Raw genomic sequence first — 18,018 nt, 5'->3', positions numbered from 1 at the left:
CATTCTCTACGTGTTTTCGACACCAGAAGTGTCTTGTTCACTAATAAGAAGTGGGAGTCACAAAATGACTTAAAAATCACCATTAGTGCATAAACACAGAAAAAAGACATGGCATTAACAGTGATAGTGGTGGTCATCTTAGAATGTCTGACATCAGTTAGTGATAGCTATAGATATATACATATACTTAAAATAGGTTATGTTTATCAAGGACAAAAGGAAAACCAAAATAAGGCATGCTGAATATGATAAGTTAACCCAAAATGTGTAGGTAATAGTGCCAGTCTATACAAGCATAATTACATAGTGGGAACACATTTACTCATATCAGAATGCATGTTAAAGGCCAAGTGGGCAATTTTCAAAGTGGAGTACCTCACTGTCCAAGTGGGCAAAGATACTGATAGTATACATAAGAAGCTTTATTGGTAAGTGTATATCGCTAGTCTAAAATTCAAGATAAAGGTGGTGTTTTTTACAAGACCAGCAATAAAAAACAGAAAAATCAAAAAACTAATATCAGAAAAATCCAGCCTAAATGGGCATAATTAACCTCATAATGACATAGGCTAATAACATAAATGCTTTACAACTCTAATGTACACTACTTCTACATATTCCGTGCTCATGGTTATTCTAATTGGCAACTCTACATGAAATTATGCATCATAAAATTAGTTCTCATCCTTAGCTCAAAATAGATCTCCTGCCAGAAGCATACAGAGTATTACAAAATTGATATAGTTTAACCTAAGTGAACAGAAAACTCTTCATCCATATTTAAACCAATAGGGTGCATAGTATTGAATCTGATAATGTATCGTGATTCTATTCTGCGAAGGGACCGAATTCTGTCTCCTCCACGTATGTTGGGAGGGATCCGATCAAAAGCATTACATATATATATATTCTATATATAATTTTATTTTTTTATTTAAAGGAATGGGTATTAAAGGGTATTACTAGCCTTGGCACAATCCTTATGACAATCTTAACCCTGCCCATTAATTAATCAGTCAATTATGAATGATTTGAAATATTTATCCTTAACTTAACCTTAATACAAACCCTAACCATTTCCCGAATGTTATTTTAATTTTAATTAATTTAAATAAAAATGTGACCTTCACCTAACTTTAATGTCAATTTTAACTCTTAATTTAATTAATGAACCCCAACATTTCATTAATTAAAGTAACAATTAAATGAGTATCCCTGACTATAATCACTATTTAATGTACATTAATTGAAGTGAAATTCCCTAACACTTAATACGCTTCAATTAAAGAGAGTGTAAACCAGTAACTCTATCCTTATTTAATGTAAATACCATTATATTCCCTTACCTCTTAGATATTGCAATTAAATTAAATTATACATTACTTACTTGAAATCGATGTAGTGGCATTGGTAACTCTGGCTTAGAGCCATTCATGTAGTCTCCACTGAAATAGTAGCATCGAAGTAGTCGGAGTTTAAACACCTACTCTATAACCACCCTTCAGAACTTTCGGTAGCTCAGTTTCTATTAATATCAACAGTCGGTGAGACTCTGGGTGCCTGAGCAGCCTGGGGCAGCCGGCCTCATGGCTAACAATTCTGTAATTGGGGTTCATCCCTTGATGCTTTTGGGGTGATGTCTAATGATGCAAGATTTATTTTCCTGTCTTTGCAGGGAGTTGTGTATGTTGGATACTCACAAGGCCTTCTGCAGGTACCTCTTGCAAACTGCAGCATTTACAGGAGCTGCTTCGAGTGCGTCCTAGCCAGAGACCCATATTGCGCATGGGATCCACAGAGGTTGTTGTGCATGGACACCCGAACAACCAGTGAACAGTATGTATTCCATCCTTCCAAAGGGGTGCTTGTAAGATGGTAACTCCTATTCTCCCTCTGGATTATGGAAGCACAGAAAATTATGCTATTTTACTTTTACTTTAACAAAACTTAATTTGGTCTACATAAGCTTGTAAACTGTGTTAAGATTGTTTTCTGTATTTTTGCCCTGGTATTAAAGTGTATGCGAAATGGCTTGGAGCAGATATTAGCTCTTTCCATGTTGCACAAGCAACAAAAAAGGTACATAAGAGCATTTTCATAATTTTTGCACAAGAACAAGCTTTGTGTCATCTTGGCATGGAGTTTTCACCACTTAAATAATAACATTAAACCACGAGAACACATTGTTCTATCCCTGCAATAAAGCTTCCACAAACTTTATAGCAACTAGATAGCAAGGAACACTATATAGAAAGTCCACACAAAAATTCTTTTTGGGAATATTAGTATGCTGATAGAAATGGGCAAAGTTACACATGTTGGTTGATTGTGTGTATATTTACATAAATGTTTATGTACCTGGTGTAGATATCTTTCCATGCTTAGCTTTATAATAATTGTGAGTGTGATTCCACAACAGGAGTTAAATATACCATGCCTGAAATCAAAATGTTGTAGAAGGTAATAAAGCTTAATATGCTTAGCCATGGTAAACACAAAGCTATGTAATGTTTTCCTGACATGTGACTGACTTTGTCATGGTCCTACCACCTAATGGGCTGCCAGTTACAATTCCTGTCTTCCCAAAAATTGCAGTCACACTAGTCCACGATCAAGTACCTGGTTGCACGCATGTCAGTCTCCCAGGCAACTGGAGGTGCCTTGGATTTACTAGGATTCCTAAATGAACCTATGGTGCTCCTTTGATAGGTACCTACCTGTAGGTCTAACTAGTTGAAGCCAGAGTTCACCTATGAGAATTGACTGCTACCCAGGTAATTAACCCCTTGAGTGCCCATGACGAGATGGTCTCGTCATGGGCCGCGGTTGCGCTGTGCCCATGACGAGACTATCTCGTCATGAACCCCGCCCGCTAATTCAACACCCGGCACAGGGCGGGGAAAGGGCGGGGCACACAAGGGGTTAAAAGATTCATTGTTGATATTTGATGATTAATACTTTGTATGATGATTTACATTGTAAATTTGGAAATATATCACCAAGTCAGTTTATGTGTGGCTCTTTCAAAGGCTTAGCTGTTATTTGCACAAAGGTGAGTACCGAATTTGGTTTTTTTCTTCTTAGACCCTTTCTTTTGCAAGACATTGAAGCTGGAAATCCAGTTGAGACCTGCATCCCAAAGAAAGGAAAGTCCATAAGACCCCCTTCCTTGCAAAACACAGGTCTTGTGAAAGGTGAGTCCTGCATACATGTGTTACTTTGACTATCAGCAATGGGGATGTACGAGTTTTTCATCCTCGTGTTTAGATATGTGCTTTAAGCTAGCAGATCTCAATCTCTGTGATAAATATTCCAGGTTATTGAACACCTACTCCCTTCGCTTTAATAACGTCTTACTTTCATTACCGTTGCAGAGAACTGAAAGCACTCAGAGATCTGCCCTTTTCCATATGAAATCTCTGTTTATATAATGTTACAGGCATGCACACAGGGCCATGCAACAACCTGAAATGTTGGATACATTAATTTGTTCCCCTTGATCCAGTCATACAAATATGAAACCTGTACAAGCCGATAAACGGAGAAGGCTTTAGTTTGTGTCACAGGTTCCAATATATGAATGTACATCTTTTGAAGATTTTTGAAAGTAGCAGATAACTTGTAATGTCCCTTTCAATTAAAGAAAGTCAAAAGGTGATGGGTGAATTGCTTGAATTGATGTCCGTCACCAGTAATTACTCTGGGCCGTAATTCAGTCCACTGTTTCTTTGCCCACCATGCCACTTCAGATAGGACACCAGCTATATGCAAATCAGTCTTGGTAATGCTCAGTTAGGAAAAGTTCAGCCTGAACTGCCAGGCCCGGTCCTCTCTAACCAGGAACACAAGCAACCTGACACCAGTGTCAGACTATTTGTGCCTTGAATCCTATGTCACAGTGAGTACGAGACCCATTTCTGGGCATACTTAGGGTGCTAGACTGAGAAAAACTAATAAGTAATGGTTAGGTTGCTTGACTTAATCTCCAATGGTAATTACTCTCGATCTCCAACCAGTCCATCCTTTCAGTTCTAATGCTCCCTTTCGATTTAAGGTATTTCATGGTTGTGAGGCTGGAGGATGACAGGAGGTTGCAAGAAATTAGGCAGTCCACACCAGAGGGAAAAAGGGCCCACAATCTAAGAAAACTCATCACATATCCAGAATTGAGAAGTGTGAGGCCTATTCCTGAAGCAGATAGTAGTTCCTTGGCAGTACCCTCTGTGGGTACTGTCATTTACCACTGCTAACAAGAATGCACTCTAATTCCATAGCCAAGTTGCTCCTTTTGGTCACTTGCCTCTTCCAGAATAGCAGCTCTGAGCAGGCACACCTTAAGCTCAGAGGTATTGGTGGTTAGAAGCATTAGCTAGGAATTGGTCAGAGCTGTGGCAGACACAAGATAATGCAATGCTGGTCGAGCACTAACTTTCCAGTCAAAGCTATTGGCATTGCTAGACTAACATTCACTAAGGCGGTGGTGTTTTTATTTCTGGCATTGGCCACGACCATTTAAGTTTACTAATATTGTATATGTCAAATACTCACAAAAAAGGGCTTTTAGCTGTCATTCTTCAATCACTAAAGAATAAAGGAGGTGTCAGTAATGTTATTTAATTCCCTTCTAAGATAGGCTACTGCAAAAGGAGTATGGACTAGTGGTGCCATCTTGATGATGGTGTCAATCTTGAGCAAGCTGTGTCCTATCCTTTGTTTAACCTCAGCAGTGCTAATACAACAAAATGTCACAACTAATGAAGAAGAAATGAGGGACATCAACACGGCGGTGTGTAGGGAACGAAGAACGTATAAGGGAAATACCAATGCAGAGACGGGGGCACTGTTGTAGGGAAGTGTTCATAAAAGAGAGTGTAATGGGAGTAACAAACTGGGATATGACTAATGAAGAACAGAGATGTTGGCTTCAAAAAGTGCAGAACTAACAAACACTAAAACCAATCTGACTGGACCTGTTTAGCATGGGAAAACAAAAGGTGATGAAAAATTTGGGATTCAAAATGTTTGATATTTACAGATGAAGGTTTTAAGATCTGCTAGAGAATTTCAAGAGAAATTTAAACACCTTGTGTGTCGCAATTTCATACAAGGAGGTGCTGGACACAGGAGGCAGGGTGATGTTAGTCATGTTAGACCTGTCGGCGGCGTTTGACACCGTCCCCCACGAGGATCTCCTCACTAGACTTCATAACATCGGTCTAGGGGGGACGGTGCTCAACTGGTTTCGTTCCTTTCTGGCCAACCGCCGGCAGACGGTCTGGGTCCCACCCGGGTCCGCCGAGATGCCGCCATTGGGAGTCGGAGTGCCTCAGGGCTCTGTACTGAGCCCCACTCTATTTAACATCCTTATGACCCCTCTGGCGACACTGGCGGAGTCCTACGGGGCCCGGATCGTCTCTTATGCTGACGACACCCAGCTTCTATTCACCTGTCGTAAGAGCGAAGAGTTCGATGGAGAAAGGATCTGCGAGTGCCTTGGGGCTGTCTTTAGCTGGTTTTCACACAACAGCCTCAAATGCAACTCGGACAAATCCGAAATACTATTCTTCGGATGCCCATCAGAACCAGATTGGCAGGGTTGGTGGCCTGCTGACATGTTCCCTCCCACTCAGTCCTCTAAGTGGGCTAAGAACCTGGGGGTTAAAATTGACAACGAGCTCTCGCTCAAATCCCAGGTTTCCACTCTTACGGGAACATGCTTTGGGATACTCAGAATGTTGCGCAAGTTCTTTCCCCTTCTCTCGGAGGAACATCGGAGGATCACTGTTCAGGCACTCATAGGGTCCAGATTGGACTATGCAAATGTCCTATATCTGGGTCTGCCTGAATACCTCCTCCAGCGTTTGCAGGTTACTCAGAACGCTGCTGCTCGTGCAATTTTTGGCCTGCACCGCCGCACCAGTGCCTCCAATCTCCTCGTATCCCTTCACTGGCTTCCGGTGCGGAAGAGGATACTTTTCAAGGCCATGACTCTCGCCCATAAGGCCTTGCATGGCAATGGTGCCAAATATCTTCAGAGGAGGCTGGACTTCTATCGACCTGTACGATCCCTCAGGTCAGAAGCTTTGGCTTTGGCTCGGGTGCCACGCATCAAAAGGGCTCGGCTAGGCAGCCGGTCCTTTAGCTTTCTTGCTCCGCAGCTATGGAATTCCTTACCGGTGTCCTTGCGAAACACCGCTAACCTGCTTGCCTTCAGAAAAGACTTAAAAACCTGGCTGTTCACTGGATAATCTGCCCCCTCTTTAGGCCCCTGCTCTTTCTACTGTTATGTTTTCCAGCTCTTTCTTTGGTCTGGAGCACAAAAGCGCCGGGACACTCCTTTGGAGTAGCCGTTGCGCTATAAAAGTCCCATTTAACATAACATAACATAACATAACAAGGCAGAAGCAAATTAAACATCCTGAGGTTATTAGCATCCGTAAGGTTCCTGGTCCAGGTGAAATGTTGCTCAGGAGCTATTAGTGAGTAGGTTTAGTCAAATCGATATCCTGCATTTTTCTAAGAATGCTACACATTGAGTCAGCACCAAATGAGTGGTGAAAGGCAGATAGTCAATTTAAGTAACAGTGCATACATTATGGCAAATTCTTTGAACTACAGATCTAAAACATGGGTTAGGTCTACTATTCCCAATCTAACAAACGTAACTGTAGTGAAAGTGTTGAACTTTGGAGGAGTTAGATTTACTATTCCAGCTCCAATCTAGGCGAAGGTAGGAAATGTGTGGAACTTTGGCTGTATTAGGTTTACTATTCCAACTCCGAAGTCAGCAACATAAAGAAAGCGATTAACTTTAAGAGGTTAGACTTATTATTCCCACTTCAGTCTAAGCAACAGCAGGCAAAGTTTTGGAATTTGAAGGAATTAGATTTACTATTCCCACTCCCACGTAAGCAAAATCAGGGAAAGGGCATGTTGGAGAGGTTGGATTTACTATTACCACTCCAATCTAAGCAAAAGACAGGAACGTGTTGAACTTTGGAGGGGTTAAATTTACTATTCAGACTCCAACATAAGCAAAAACAGGGAAAATGTTGGACATTGGTGGGGTTACATTTTCTATTCTCACGTTAATGTAAGCACAGTAGCGAGTGTTGAATTTTGAAGGGGTTAGGTTTCCTATTTCCACTCTAATCTAAGCATCAGCAGGGAAAGTGTTGGGGTTTTGATGGATTAGATTTACTATTTCAACTCCAACGTAAGCAACAGTAGGAAAAGTGTTAGACTTTGGAGTGGTTAGATTTACTATTCCGGCTCCAACATAAGCAGAATCAGAGAAAGTGTTGTCGTTTTTAGAGGCTAGATTTACTACTCCCAATCCAACTTAGTCAAAAGATGGAAAAATGTTGGACTTCAGAAGAGTTAGACTTCCTTTCCCCACTTCCACATAAGCAAAAGCAGGGAAAGTGTTGATCTTTGAAGGGGTTAATTTCTCTAGATCAACTCCAGCGCAAGTAGCCGTAAGGAAAGTGTTGCACTTTGGGGGGATTAATTTTACTAGTCCCACCCCAATGTAAGCAAATCAGGAATGTTGGCTTTCGAGGGACTAGATTTGCTATTCTCACTCCAGTCTAAGCAACAGTAGAGAAAGGTTGGACTTTGGAGGGGTTAGGTTTATTATTTCCACGCCAGAATAAGCAAAAGCTGTGACAGTGTTGAATTAGGAAGGGGTACAATACCATTCCATGTTCATTTAAAAAAAAAAAAAACATTTAAATACCTCACAGCATAAAATTATTAAACATAATAAAAATGTTAAATATATGCTTTGTCAATGAATATAAATAATGTATTGGACAGAAAAAAATACACTTGCCTCCCCTTCACCCAAATAAACCACCAACCAAAAACTACTTAAAATAAATTAGCATTATATAAACTCTAATATAATTATTTTATTCATTATTATCATTATTATATTGTAACTAAACACTATCAATGATAAACATTAATAACATTAAAATAATAATTACAAAACCAAGTCTAATTGAAACCAATATTACCAAAAAAATGCATTTTACAAAGTTTATTTTAAATGCACTTATTAACAATTAATCAAAATACAATGAATAATTCACATAACAAATAAGCAATTAAATAATTTACCTAACTAATTACCACATAAATATGTAATTAACATAAAAAATGTATTTGATTTTTTTTAAAATAATTTAAAGAAGTTCTAACACTATTCCCCTACAAACCCAACTATCCACTACTAAATTATAAATTAGTAATTAAACTATAGAAAAATAAAAAAAAAACACTTTAAATATCCCAAGGACACTTAATTAAGATAACAAATTAATCAACTAAACAATGTACAGAATTACTTACCAATTAAATATTTATCTTAAACAGATAATTCAAGAAAAAAAACTCAAATGTATCATCAAATAACTTTCTACCCTATTCCCCTACTAACTAAGCAGTGCCTGATAGGAGGGAGCAGAGGACAAATGAATATTTATTAACGCATGAGACTACAATAATCAATCAATCCACCTGAAATCAATGTTACTGAAACAGTCAGCATTAGGACAAGCAAATCATCAGAAACGGTGTGAACAGGATACATGCCTCTCTAAGATAAACCCTTACAGAGATAAGGCAAAGAATGCTGCACTAGACTTGATTTGAGCGTTAATGCTTGAGGCAAGTCTAATGTGAAATTATTAGCCCTGGGATTCTGCTTCAGTGGGCGGGAAAAGTCTTACAATGGAAATGTTTTGTCAAGTGAGACAGGTGAATGCCGGTCTGACTACTGTAGCTTCATATATCATGTCCACTTGATAAAGGTTAATAAAAGACAACAGATATAGTTCCTTCACTTAGGTAATCTTATTCTGTATAATAGATCACCTCATGACAACAGTAAAGTTGGCTTCTTAAGAGGTTATGAGATATCTCTTTATGAAGGTGATGCTGAAAGATCATAAGGCAGGGGAATGAGTCAGGCCAAGTAGGACAAATCCCTCAGATGGGCCGCATTTTATCCCTCTTCATAGCACCCATGCTGGCCATTATCAAATCCAGGTGAAAGTGAAATTAATATGGGTCCTTTTTTGCTGTCTCTGGATAAACTTGAGTGTATCTGTACCAAATGTATTGCAACTCTTTCTTTCTCCAGAGTGGCATTAATTAGCTTGTACTTCAATTTGGATAACACAATTTATTTCTTAAACAATTCAAAGCCATGCAAATTGCTAAAGCTCATTATACAAATGCTGATAACATATTTGGTATTTTGTTGATCAAATTAAGAAGGATTTTGTCCTAAAGCTCTGAAATATAACAGTTGTTCTTGTCACCTTCTGCTTACAGATGAAAATATTACGGCCACAATGAACTCTGTACTACAACTACAATGTCCTCATGTGTCTGCTCTAGCAAACTACAGCTGGACTCAGCACATCAACGGCGCCTCCCAGCAGCAACCTATCATCTCTGGAGAATATCTGGTTATAGTTGTAAATGAGAAAGCGCTAGGTCTATATGAGTGCTGGGCAAGTGAAAAGGGGTTCCTTTACCAAGTAGCTCGATACATGATCATGGACGTGAATGGAGCAAAGCACCTGGGTCGTGAAGAAGAGTCTGGTCAACTTGGGGATGGCAGTCAATTCAATAATAGAGGGAGATCTCCTGTTGGCAACTACTGGGCACATTTTGTTGCAGTGACTGTTATGCTGAGTTTGACGTTAGTTGGTATCCTGGTCTTGGGACTCTACTACTACTGTGAAAGAAGGAGATCCAAGAGCAAAGTTCAGGGTTGCAGTACCCCAGAAATCACAAAGAACGGCAGCAGAGAGAAGCCACAGGAGAAGACCCCACTAAAGAGTGACCACACAATGGACAATGTTGAACATAAGGGTGGCAACTGCCCAGAAAGTGCAGATAATGTCGAGTCCTGTTGCGTTCCAATGGAAGGTGAGAAGAAGGATATTGAGAACAATTATGTGCCTTTGTTTGCTTCAAATGGAGATGCTTCAAGAGACTATGCTAACAAGTAAGAGTGAACTGGTTTTCCTTCAATGATAAGGTTACGTCACCTTGAAATCTGTGTTCGTCTGTGTTTTGAAATGCACAACATGGTTTGCTTGAGGCCAAACTGATGTTTCCAAGGGTGGTTCCAATTTAATCCCAACTCAAGATGGAAGAATCCTTTTGGAATATGTTGTGTGTTCAAGTGCAATTTTCTATAACAAGGTTGAGGGGAAGAGAGTTCCCGTCCTTCAAAGCAGAATCTGAGTTACCTTTAGAGGGCACGTGGAAGGCTCTCGCCCTTGTGACTGTTCACTGAAGTTGGCTGATCCGTAGTCGCAGGGGAGTTTGACAGCGTGCCAACACTGACTGAAATGCCAAATTCTGTTGTCAACCCTGAGCCAGTCAATTTTGCAAATATGAAGTCTGCACTTGCTTTCTAACATTACAGAGCTGCTGACCTAGGGCACTAGCACTAGGGTGCTCTTGCATAATAAGGACCAGCAGCAAATAGCAGTGGGCTGATTACTTTATGTCAAAGTAGAAGTCTCCATATAGTGCAGTGCTTCTTTGGCTGGAAGTCTTCGAACCCTGGATTTCACGACTGTTGGAATGAATGTTACAAACAAACTTGAATGTTGAAAGACAGTTTTCAAATTGTCTCTAGACGTATCTATCATCAGCTACAAGGAACAACGGTTACCCTCACAGACGCCAATGTGACATCGCCACTGAGAGGCTGATTGGCCAATAAACAATTCTGGAGAATGTCACCAATGATAAACCATTATGGTTGAGCCACAGATATACGGAGGTCAGGGTCATTGTGATGGAACTCACTGCCACAACCTATCAGTATCGTCAAACTGTAGGGAAATCTACTAATTTCCCAGTGAGCACATCCTAATTTAATTTCACAGCAAATTATTATTGCATATTATCAGTATTATTGTGGGAAGACAGTCTGTAAACAATGTCCCCTTTTGGAATTGATCTGTTTGTTATCTGAGTTTTAAATAAGAATCTTCTGTCTGCAGTTTGAAATAGGACGCTTTTAAAAAGATTCTTAGCTGATTGTTTGCCTGATTGTTGAAAGTGTGCCGGGTGCAGGTTTGTAAACCAAAATAGAGCTATTTTTAGGGGACATCTGTGAGAGCATGTGGCTTGGCTAATTTATATCTGGACTGCTCAATCTCTGGGCATTTCCATACAGATTGTATTTTATGCATAACTTTTACTTGTCAGTAGTTATGTCACACTGTTCTGTAATCTGAATCTCAGCTTACCAACGTGGTTGCCAATCTCTTCTAAAATGCCCCATTATTTATACACTGGAACACGGACTACTTGGAACTCAGTTGGGCTCCTAATTGTGTTTCTAGGAAATGACAACTTAGGAACAGATCTCTGAATTTAAACATCTATTGGCCAGGTGGTTGAATTTACTCACTGAAACTAAACATCTCAACTTATGAAATAGTCTTATAAAAGCACATCAAGGCACTTTTCCTGGCAGATTTTAAATTTCCCGTCTATGCAACAATTCAGATCAATACCCCTGACAAATGAGTGCCCAGAGAAAAGAAGGTGGTCTCTCCCTGTACCTACTGAGTGACAATCTAGTTCCAAACAGAACTCACGACACCCAACACTGTCCATATAAGCCAACATATGGATATAAGAGCTCTATAGCGCCACCCAGAACCATGATTCAAACAATGAACATACATATCTGGCCAATGTGCCAAACAAAATGACCCAGTTGCCACATTAACACCTTCATTAGACTTCAGTCCAAAGTTACAAACAAAAATGCATCTAATAATCAACAATGCTACTTACTACAACTCACACACAGTACTAGACTCTTGTCTACAATGGAATCTAGGACAAAAAGGTACCAAACTTGATCGACGCTGTGAGGACAATGGCAGGTAGCATGTGATATAAATGTGCGTATCAGAAATGTAGGCAGGAAACCGTAAAGAAGACAAGTCTATATCTTCTCCTTGGCCATCCATTCCACCCCACCTCTGTATGGCTGTCTTCTGATTAATACTTAAGAGGAGATACACAACCCTTGGAGTTCTTCTGCCTCTGCACTTCCTGGTCTGAGGTCGATCGTGTAGTGGCAGGCCTGTGGTGATACCAGTGCCAGCGACTTACATTATATGTAATTAAGGTGTCATTTTATATGGGTGTCCTACTTGACTATAAACCAGTGATGACATGTCACAACAAGTTGTCCGTGTCTTACACTTGAAAGTGTCAGGTGCACAAAAATGGTTGCAGCTAACTCTATCATGCTTGTTTTCGATAGATGTAGTTGTACACGGAACTGGCACTAAAGAAAGTTACTAGGAAGATCACATGAAGGGGAAACACAGTTGAAATGGTTAAAGATTTTTAGGTGACATATGTACTTACCCAAATTTCTGATTATAATATAAGCTTATGCTTTACGAGCCATTTTGGGGAAGTAAACGTTTTTGCTTCTAGAGTTACTTAAGTCCTGGTAGTCCTGTAGAGTTTGCTCTGAGAAATTATACTGTGCCTCTTGTTCCTGGCACATACAGGGCGCCACTTGGTTTTTACTGCATATGTGGCCTTGGTGTTGCACTAGTTTTAATTGTTGTCACCTCACAGTTTCATACTGAGAGCTGCCTGTGGCTTGGCCTGCAATGGGAAAAGCAAAATTGCAAGTACTAGAACGCAAAGAGAAAAAACAGATTTAAATTAACTAACCCCTTACCAGATCGGCAAGGGTCTTCGGGGACATGCCATGCTACAGTTAAAGTTCTCTTCTGTAATCTGTAGCCCCATCCGCTGCTTGTTTTTTGTTAAAAAAAGACATAGGTGCAGGGACACAAAGAGTTTCCTAAGAGCCCGCTCCGGCACTGCCAAATGCAGGGGATGTTCAATGCCAAGGCTGCCCACTCCTGATTCCACCTTAGTCCTCTTTCTTTCACCATCCTACTCCTGATGTCTCTTTATCCTACTCTTGCAGCTCTGAGTTATCCCCCTTTTGCATTTGTTACCGCCATTCTATCCTTCTCTTTCTTATCTTTCTAATTTTTATGCCTTTATCTCTCTTGGTCTGAATCATAGTCTGATGAAAAATAAGTGCGGGTGCCCATAACCTGCATCCACCAGCACAAAAGCACCAACTCCGTCATTCACTGCCACAAGCTGATCTACGTAGGAAAAGGGGCGGGATGCAGGATGTCAAGTGTTTTGACAGTATATAGAACATAAATGTATACATATAGAAGAGCATTTAAATTGTGCACACTCCCTGAAGGTCTCTTAACCATAACATAGATAGTAATATTCTGATACTCAGTGAATGTACATATATCAAGGCACCGAATTGAGGTTGGGAAGTGTGTTTTGGGGCCACATCCTTTTATGGACCATACATGTGCTTCTTGGTCGTAGACAGGGTGTCCCTTTTCTGATATTTTCTTCTTCAGCATTTTGAAACATCAGACTCCAAGGTGGTATGGGATCCAGGTGGGATTCATGCAAGCCACCCTCCCCTACTCTTCGAAGCCAATTGATTTGGTGATGTAGATCCTGCCAAAAATGAACCAATGTACAGGACAATGAATATGCTGGACAACAGATGAGCATCTGTCGCTGAAAGGATTCCTGCAAAGTATTTCATGCCAGATGTGTACTATTCTCCTGTATCCCCTTTTTGCAGCAGACGCAGCGTATCGGAAAATGTATTCGTTTCCACATTTAATTGGAAGGATTCAGCTAACCAGTTGAGCTGCAGTGAAGTGAAAACACATCAGCTGGACAAAAAAGTACCTAGTGTGTTGTATTTGGTATCCACATGCAGACACAGGTTACAAAGGTATCCAATTCTCATGCTTGATAAATGTATGTGGCATGCTAACAGTCTGTAAAACGCGGTGTTTTCCAATTACATGCAGCTCTTACCCTGGTAAGAATGCCCAGTGCCATTGCTATTTATTTGCAATCTTGTCAGCATTCCACCTATGGCACCAAAAAGCAATGCTCAAGTTGACTTCCATGCAGAGCTATTGAAGCAGAAAATGCCCAATCCACACACCCCAAAGCATGAGCTTTAGACAGGATAAGTCCCTCACACCAGGGTGTTGCTTGTGACCACCACCCTTCCAAGTAGCAGCTGCAAATGTGATTCCTCAAATGTTCTGGTTGCAAGAGAAGTTATAAGAGATGATAATAGATTAAGGGAAAGCAAACATCTCAGCAAAGACAGAAGTCATTATAAATAAAATAAATTGGCATACTGCCATAACAAAGGCTGCCCTTGTACAGAAAAGTGGAAAGGGTGAAATCTTTCGAAGGGCTGAAAGAGCCTCCATGTCAGCAGGGCACCCTGCATGGAAGCCTGGACCTCCATTTAACAACCTAAGAAAGGAGCTACAGCCTTGATGCACTTCAGTTGAACCAACTGGTCTGACAAACCAGGAAATATTGATTGGCTACAGGAAAGCCCAGACCTGGAAGCAGGGTGTGCTGCCGATATGGTGTGATATGTCAATCCTCATCGCCAATGAATCTTATCCAAACATGTCTAAAGCCCGCCACACCAGTCATTGGCTGTGTTGCTCATGAATGGTCCATGGACTCATCCCACCTGGTAGAATGAAAGGTAAGTGATGCCAACATTCTAGTCAAGGTACTGATCCCATACTGGGCACATACTGGCGATGCACTAACTCTCTCCACTTGTTTCTACTGCCCTTGTGCATCTACACACCCGAGTTTCCGCCAAATGATGATCTCGTGGTGAGATACTTTTTCAGATCACTGTCACGTAGTTACAATATATCACAATATACATTATCACCAGGAGAAGGGATGTGACAACATAAGTGGAATACATGCACTAGCAGTGTGAACCTAAATGCCAAAAATGGAACAAATTTCTTTTTGAACTACTGTCTGTAAGGAAAAATCTAGTCTTCATTATAGAGGGAACAACAGAAAATGGCAGACACTTTGATGTATAAGAAGACGGCACTTTGCATACGAGTAACAGGTCACCAATTTCAGACTCTATTTGGTGTTAGACAAACTCGTCAATCTCTCAGTGCCTCTGTCGCAGAGATTAAACATGTATGGGCGTAGACACCCCAACATGGATTTATTAAGCATTATTACAGGAATTAAATATTTGGTAGCCCTGGGGGGTTTTGTTGCATCTGGCCCTAAGGATGTACAACATTGGGCCATATTATTGGAGCTTTTTCCGCAACAGTTGGTGAGACTTACTCCTGGAAATTCCAGAGTATGTCAAAAGTAAGTCATACTTACAATCAAATATTTGTGATTCGGATTCTGCGTTTTGAAATTCCTCACCCTTTGTGCGTATGTGTGAGCTGTTTTGGCTATAGTGACGAGTTGCTTGTTTTATTCAGTATTCGGGGCTATGAAATGAAAGCTTTATATCTTTCCTGTGTTCGGTTCTAAGCACTGTGAAGCAAATCTGTCCATTTTTGTTGTCTAAAGTTTTATTTGTAAAAAAAAAAAAAAAAAGAACAGAGCGAAAAATGTATGCTTTTAAATCTATGACGCTGTATTTACACATTTTATTTTTATTAAAAAGAGAAAATATCTATGTATGTTTTACGTGTTTTTTTGCCTTTTATAAATCAAAGATACGATCGACGTGTCAAAGACTACTGTGATATCTGTGTTGGAACCAACATCTACTAAAAAAAATCAGAGGTTGCTCAGTGTTATCAAAAGAGAACACACTGAAAAATAATCAGTCAGGAGGACTTCCTCTTGTTGGTGGTGGCGACATTAAAAGTTGTGCCTGCAAAGTTTACAGACGTTGTGAAGGTTCCAAAGTTTTGCAAACTTCACTGCGCCTTTTATTTTTAACTAGGAATTCACTCTTCACAACCATTACAAAGCACGCAAAGCTAGCGACCTTTTGAAGAAAACTTTGCAAAGTTTTCAGAGGAAAAATTTTACAACTTCGCACAACCTTACTGTTCTGTCCCCCTCCCTTGCACTCATCTCCCACTCTAACCCTACATTCCTGAACACTCATTTACACGTCCCTCTCTTCTTCTCCCTGAAATGGAGGAAGGAAGTGGATCACCCTACTATTCACAATTCAATTTTATTTTGTTACAATTTCAGGGTCGCCATAAAATTTAATTTATGTGAAACATGCACACATATTCAGATGTCCATTGCTCTGCAGCAAATTGGATTGCAAGAATGAATTACAGCATTTATCAAGGTTTAAAATCATAAAGGGACCACACCAACCAAAGTAAAAGTCGCTCTGCCCCATAAGTCTGTCTGAGTGGTGAATGGTTCTACTAGGTGGGCGGCTGGCAGTCACATACCACGAACAGGAACCACAAGCTGACTGCAAGACCACAGAGAGTAGGTCATTCAGGCTTGGTGATGTAGAACATGGGTAAAGTGGTGTTTGAGTGGATTAATATTCTCTTGCCACGCATGGCGGATAGGACGGTTTTCATGGATAGTAAGATTCTCTTCTACTAGAATCCAATTTATGTGAAAGAAAAGAGAAACTGGGAATCATATGTTGCACCTTAAAAATTTGAGGTGATCAAAAATTCAGGGTTGAGAGGAGTGAAGGGGCGACCCTCCAAAGACAATCTAACATTTCTTAGCAGAAAATGTCATATAATGCTTCCCTTGAGATAGTGATCAGGGCCTGCTGCAGTCTGTTTACTTAGTCACAGAATCTTTATTATAACCTCAGTAAAGCCAAGATGGCCATGGGATAGAGGTCATGATGAGACTCTATCCGGGCATTCAAACATTGACCCAGGAATCAATACTTAGTGTGAACTCTAGTGCACTGTGACTGCCTTGTTATATCCACAGCTGACCAACCCAGATTTAATTCTTACTTAAGCACTTTGTGATAAGACAGTGACCACTTTTCCTGTTAAACTACAAACCTGGACTCACAAAGCATGATCTTGCCTTTACTGAATTTACCACATTGCTCAGTGAAACTGGGGCTTTTACTCAGTAATTGGATGCCAACCCATCAGTGTATTATTTGATTGAATCGCTGGTTGACTGTTTACCAGTTTTTCAGCATATTGTGCTTCTTGCTTGATAGACATTGTAAATGCATCATTGTCACAGGGACTTTTTCCTGCCCCACTAAAACAAGTAGCTGCCTTGTTTCTTTAAAAAAAAATAACAAGGGCCCGACTAATGTAAGCGGCTAAAGACCAACAGCAGCTATCCTAATAAGAACGAAATTGCCCAAGAAGACAGTAACCCAGTAACTACAAAACATCTGTGCCAGTATCAACCTGTTGGGCAAACATCAATCAGGCTTTCTGCCTGCTTTTGACACTGAGACAGACTTGCTTGGCATGGTAGATACTGCCCAAAGGATTGCAGTCTCAGGTAGCGTTAGAATGCTAGTGCGCCTGAGTTTCTCAGCTTTTGATGATGTATTTCACAACTAACTGCTTCAGGATGTGGCTGGCATTGCTGAACCAGTTTTCTTTTTTCTTTTTAGATAGCCTATATGCCAGAGCTTAAAGTGGGACTTTCTACTCCTCTCCAGTGGCGTAATGAAACTTAAGGGGGACCCCCTGCAAAGTACATGTATGGGCCCCCTCCAGACATGCTCGGGCCAGGGTACTCTCCTGAGGGGGCCCCCTGGAGCTCAGGGACCCCCGCACTGCGGGGACCTTTGTTACGCCTCTGCTCCTCTCCTTTCAAGCTGTGCTGTGGAGGTCACAGCTCTTGCCTCTTTTAAAATTTAAAACGATCCACCGTCATCTCACTAACCCAGCAGAGTGAGTATGATACCAATGTTACTTAGATGCCACAAAACTGCTACTATCTGTGGACTGCCCTTTTAACCTATACAATAATTTGACCATCTGTTTATAAAACATCGGAAGCTTGGTTTACCAGATCTTGTGCTAATTAAATAGATCAAAAACTAAAGTTATCCTAGTTGAGAGTAACAGTGGTCTTAATAACACACAGAATTCAGGACAC

At 40.5% G+C, this 18,018-nt stretch overlaps 1 protein-coding gene across 3 annotated transcripts in view; it reads left to right on the top strand.

The window, feature by feature from the left end:
- The window catches only part of SEMA4A (semaphorin 4A), a 283,525-nt gene extending 267,903 nt beyond the window's left edge, over positions 1–15,622 (top strand). For all 3 annotated transcript variants that reach the window (XM_085638559.1, XM_085638558.1, XM_085638557.1), the window contains exons 13-15: positions 1,676–1,836; positions 3,085–3,194; positions 9,343–15,622. In XM_085638559.1, coding sequence (XP_085494685.1) covers positions 1,676–1,836; positions 3,085–3,194; positions 9,343–10,028 — 957 coding nt within the window. In that variant the 3' untranslated portion in view covers positions 10,029–15,622. The remainder of the gene's footprint in view (positions 1–1,675; positions 1,837–3,084; positions 3,195–9,342) is intronic.
- Positions 15,623–18,018: the final 2,396 nt, after the last annotated feature.

The sequence above is a fragment of the Triturus cristatus genome, chromosome 12 (genome assembly GCF_964204655.1).
Source record: "Triturus cristatus chromosome 12, aTriCri1.1, whole genome shotgun sequence".
Taxonomy (NCBI): Eukaryota; Metazoa; Chordata; class Amphibia; order Caudata; family Salamandridae; genus Triturus; species Triturus cristatus.
Note: the sequence above shows the minus strand (reverse complement) of the source record. Positions and strands in the feature narration are given on the sequence as shown.